Source organism: Propithecus coquereli, unplaced genomic scaffold (assembly GCF_000956105.1).
Source record: "Propithecus coquereli isolate 6110/MARCELLA unplaced genomic scaffold, Pcoq_1.0 Scaffold467, whole genome shotgun sequence".
NCBI lineage: Eukaryota > Metazoa > Chordata > Mammalia > Primates > Indriidae > Propithecus > Propithecus coquereli.
This window is the reverse complement of record NW_012150474.1, coordinates 220,996-225,830: the sequence shown is the minus strand read 5'-3', so window position 1 is coordinate 225,830 and position 4,835 is coordinate 220,996. Positions and strand designations below refer to the sequence as shown.

At 60.2% G+C, this 4,835-nt stretch overlaps 1 protein-coding gene across 1 annotated transcript in view; it reads right to left on the bottom strand.

Annotated features, from left to right (window-relative positions):
• Positions 1–443: 443 nt before the first annotated feature.
• SHOX (short stature homeobox) overlaps positions 444–4,835 on the bottom strand; it is a 9,299-nt gene continuing 4,907 nt past the window's right edge. The window contains exons 3-5 of the mRNA XM_012655187.1: positions 2,398–2,455; positions 2,198–2,286; positions 444–689 (exon numbers count right to left, since the gene is read on the bottom strand). Of these exons, the coding sequence (XP_012510641.1) occupies positions 444–689; positions 2,198–2,286; positions 2,398–2,455 (393 nt within the window). The remainder of the gene's footprint in view (positions 690–2,197; positions 2,287–2,397; positions 2,456–4,835) is intronic.

The window sequence follows — 4,835 nt, the reverse complement described above, 5'->3', positions numbered from 1 at the left end:
AGCGGAGACCAGCCCCGGGACCTCTCCTTCCATGTTACTCTAGGCTCTTCCAAAGGTGTGTGCAGTTGGCGGCATGCACAGGGTAGGAACGCCAGCAGCAGAGGACGGCGCAGGCGGCGCCGGGGGCTCCACTTGGCCCACGGTCCCAGGGCGCACGGACAACTTCGGCGAGGGCCGGGGTGGGCGCACGGCCTTTCGCCCGCTCTCTCTTCCGCAAAGTCTCCGCAGCTGAGGCTCTGGCTGGGTCGTGCGTGGGCGGTCCCCGGAGGCCCCCTCCCCAGGCCTCCCGCCGCTGCTGCGGGCTCCCAGGCTGGCCGGGGCGGGGACGACGCCCGCTGCGCCAGGGGCGTCCGGCTGGCTGGCCGCGGGGGGCTCGGAGGGGTCGAGTGCGGGACGCGGTGCGGGCAGGGGCGCGGGGTCGGGCGGGGCCGCGCCGCGGCGGGTCAGAGGCCCAGGGCCTCGGCGTGCTTGCGCGCCTTCAGCCGCAGGTCAGCGATGCTGGAGTTTTTGCTGTTGCTCTTGGCGGCGGCGGCGACCACGGCGGCGGCCGAGGCCGACTCGGCCAGCGACGCGATGGGCAGCCCGAAGGGCGGCGGCGGGAACATCAGGTAGGGCGCGTGCGCCGCCAGGTGCGGATGCAGGTGCGGGTGCGCGTGCGCCACGCCCTCCAGCTGCAGCTGCGCCTGGACCTGCGGGGCGGACGCGGCGTGGTTAGGACGCGGCTGGGGGATGGGGGGGCTTTCCCGCCCCGACAAACCCCAAAGGCTCTCCTCCCCCCTCTTCCAGCGGTCACCCTTCTCCCTACCCTGGGGACCACCACCCCACTGTCCTCCTTCCGCCCGGGGCGCCAGAGCTGTGCCCTGAGCACCCTCGTCCCCCCACGGGGCCACTGGCCACTTTGGACCGAGCCGGGACTGGGGAATCCAAACGGAATCCCCACGCGCATCAGAATGGGGTCACCCCCTCAGGGAACTCCACGTTCTCTGTGCTTGACCCTTCGGCATGGCCCCCCCCCACCCAGAGTCTAGACTTCGGCTTGGACTCCCCCCGCCCCCACCTCCTTTCCCAGGGACACCAGCTCCCCGAGTCTGCGACGACACCCACAGCCAGGCCTAACTGCCGTCCACTCCAAGGGCTGACGCCAAGTCGGGGATGCGCACAGCTGTCCCCAAGACGGGGAGGGGCCACCCTGCCGTGGGGAAGGCTGGATTCCAGGCACCCAGGACAGGTTGAATGGAGGAGGGGCGTGGATCCCTCTCCCCGGGGCGAGAGGCCCTGGCGGCCCTTTCTTCCGGCCTGAGACATCCAGCACAGCACATGGCTGGCTCCCGGTCGGTCGTCTATGTATATACCCCCGCCATCCCTGCCTGCAGCCCCTCCAAATAGAAACCAGGGGCCTGCCCCCTTGGAGTAAAGCGGTGGAGGCCGCGCGCCCGCGGTGCCAGAGCATGGCGCGCTCCGCTGCGTAAGCGCTCCCGCCCCTCAAGCTGGGGCCTGAACTGGTGCGCCAAGGAAGGGCGCACGTGGGTGCTGCGCTCTGGGCCTGGGGACCTGGAGCCTCCTGCCTCGCACCTCCTCCCATCCCTCCCCCCAACACTGGGCCAGAACGGGGGTGGCCCTTGGGACTCTGCAGTCCTCTTGTGACCCCTATCAGCCCCATGTCCAAGCCGGGGACCCCGCGCTGCTGCCTCCCAGCTCTGCTTGGAGCTTGGAACGCCCCCCAAATCCGAGGTGGGGGTGCCAGGTCCAAGTCCAGAAGCCGGGCGAACGCCCTCAGATGAGGCCTTGCGCACTTGGTTGGGAGGGGGGTTGGGGGTGAAAGGAGGCGGGAGTGTCTATCCCAGTGTCTATCCACAGGGACAGGGCACCCCCTTCCCCAACCAGGCGGCAACAGGGTGGGTGGTTCCCGGGTGGGTGGGATTTTTTTCCCCCATCCTAATTTTGTAAAATTTGTGTTTCGGTTTGTGTTTCTACCTTCCCAAAGGTGACTCTTGTAGTTTTACAGCCTGATTTTAATACGTGCCAACGCGCCTATAAATGCCCCCTTGTAAAAGCGGCTGCCTTTCTTCTGAGGGTCAGCCGAGGAGTCTGCGGGGCGGGAGGGGCCCGCGGCAGTCAGGACGCCAGGGGAGGTGGGGAGGCGGGAAGGGGAGGGCGGAGGGGCCCCGCGCCGCTCAGAGGAAGAAAAACGGGCTACCTGTTGAAAAGGCATCCGCAGGGCGCCCATGTTCACGTACGGCGCCACCCTGCAGGCGTCCAGGTGGCTCGCGGTGCCGAGGATGACGCCTGCAGAAGAAAAGATGCAGCCGTCAGCGTCCAAGAAACCAAAGGTGAACTTTCGGGTCCCTGACTCCAAGGAGGCCCCTTGCGCGCGCCCCCACCCCCTCCCACACCCACCTTTGTGCATCTGGTTCTCTTGTTTTCGGCACTTGGCTCTCCGGTTCTGGAACCAAACCTGGGGACAAAACAGAGCCATGCAGTGAGCAATGCTGCAGGAGCCTGGGGGAGGAACCCCCGCGCCCTCCCCGCCGCAGCCCCCGCCCCGGCTGGCTACCTAGAGCTGGAAATCCTCAAACTCACTTCTTGGCCCTCCCTGACCGTCCCCTCCCCCGAGTGAGACGTGAGCGTCAACACCTTTCAAAGTGGATTCCGGAACCTTGGAAGTCACTTCGAGTTCTTTCCATCGCTCTGTGTGGGCACCCCCCTCCTCCCTCCCCGCCACCCCGGGGCAGCACCTGACTTTCTACTTCCAGACTTTGCCACCACCGAGGTAGGGACGGATCAGGTGGACAAGTTATCTCCAAACAGGGCCCCCTCTCCCATCAAGCTGGGAACACCCTGAGCCCAGAAACTTCCGTGCCCTCTGCGCCTTTCTTGGAAGCCCAAGGGAGGTGGGGGCGGGTCGCAGTTAATAGTGCAACAGCCCGTCAGCCAACTGGAGCGCACCCCAATGTTGTAGGGTTTGCACTGCGGGGCGCTCCACCCGCTAAAGACGTCTGAGTCTTGGCGTGAGGTACTAAGAGGCTGGGCGCAAAGGGACAGGGAATTTCACCCAGTCTGGCTAAATTCACAGGCCTGGCGTTAGGATTTGGATGTGGAGGCCACCCATCCCCCACCCAGAAGCCTCCCCTCCCCCCCGCCCACGAGTCCCTTGCGTCCCAGACAGCCCAGGTCTGGACCACAGTGCAGTTTCAGCTATGCTTACTGAATCTACAGCCCCGTCCCCTCGTAGCGCTTAATTCTTCCTAACTGGCTTTGGGATAACTTTCCCTGCTTACCCCAGGCCGCCAGGGTAGTCACTGCCCATGCGTAATAATTAGCGCAAAGATGGGATTCCGCAGCCCTGGGCTACCCGGATAGCTCCGGACTGGCGGGGCGGCCCGCGCGCGGAAACCTCTCAGCAAACTCGGGAGAGGAAGGAAGAACCCCGTAGTCCAAGAACCCGAACGTGCGCTTTTCCTTCCCTGGCTCCTAGGAAGCAGTTTCCTCCCTGGAAGCGTATGCGTGCAGGCGCCTATGGGAACTGGCTCCCCAGAACCTTGGAAAAGCCGGTCCCGCCAAGCGGCAGGACGCCTGGAAAACTTTTATCACGTTCGGCATGCAAAGCAATTCCCCAAAAGGCCCCTGCCCGGGCCTTCAGCTGAAATTCACACATTATTATTTCCAAAGCCTGAGCTGGCACCTTCCCCGTGTCCCCCTGTAACGCGGGCGGACTGGACCCCTTTTCCAGCCCGCCCTCTGCGCCTCTCCTTGGGGGTCCACGCCCTAGTCCTCTGCGAAGCAACCCAGCAGACGCGCGCGAAAGCAAACCCCTTGGATGCCCATTGCATAGGGCATTTTTTTTTTCAAAACCAGAAATCCTATTTAACTGTGGAAAGCGAACTCTCTTTCCCTTCAGCGAGGGGAGGGGAGAGGGGGAAAAAAAAATAAGATTATGAAGAATAAAAGTGATGAATTAGCTGCTGCGTTAAGCGACCATAAATCAGTCTTGGGGTGATTCACGATCAATTCCAATTAGGCCTGAATATGCTAAGTGAAGCGCAGTACACTGGTTTAGACAGTTATTTCTTCATTAACGACCACTCACTGATTTCTTTCACAAATGCCGTAATCCGATTTCCTTTTGATTTCCATTACAGACAGTGAATAATGACATTTAATTTAGGTCTGCGCCATAAACCCAAAGATATTTGTTGTAATTAAATTACCGTCTGCCCCTCACCGCGGTCTCATAACTTTCCATTATAACCCTGACAGCTGGGTGATAAGAGCTTCCCGTACAACGCTAAGAATAAAAGGTTAATAAGGGACCAGCTTCCATAGGAAGCTCAATTTATTTACAGCAAATTTCCACACTAAATTGAAACTCTAGCCTCTAACAACACGGGACAGACTGAGCTGAAGACAGGGTCATCAAACAATGCAAAGCGAGGAGGAAAACACCGTTCATTTCCTTTCCTCTGCTCCCTCCAACCTTCCCAATTTGCAACAGACGTCCACGTTTTTGCTAATTGATTTTTACGCACACTTTCCTCCTCCTTCCCTTTATTACGCATTGTCTCCCCTCCCCCCTACCGACAGAAAATTGCCTCATCCCATTCCCGGTGTTTGTTTTTATTATTATTTTACACTCGTTCCATTTTGATCCGCCAGTGGATGCACAGACCCTTTTCCTTTGCTTATATATTTTTATTTTTAATTTTAGGGTGTGCTCCAAGACGTGCGGACACCCATTTTCCGCCATGCGCGACACCTCCGTGCTAAGGTGCCACTCGGTAATAGACTACCCAAAGAAAGAGTGTGCAATCGAATTACGAGTAATTTATTTTTTATAG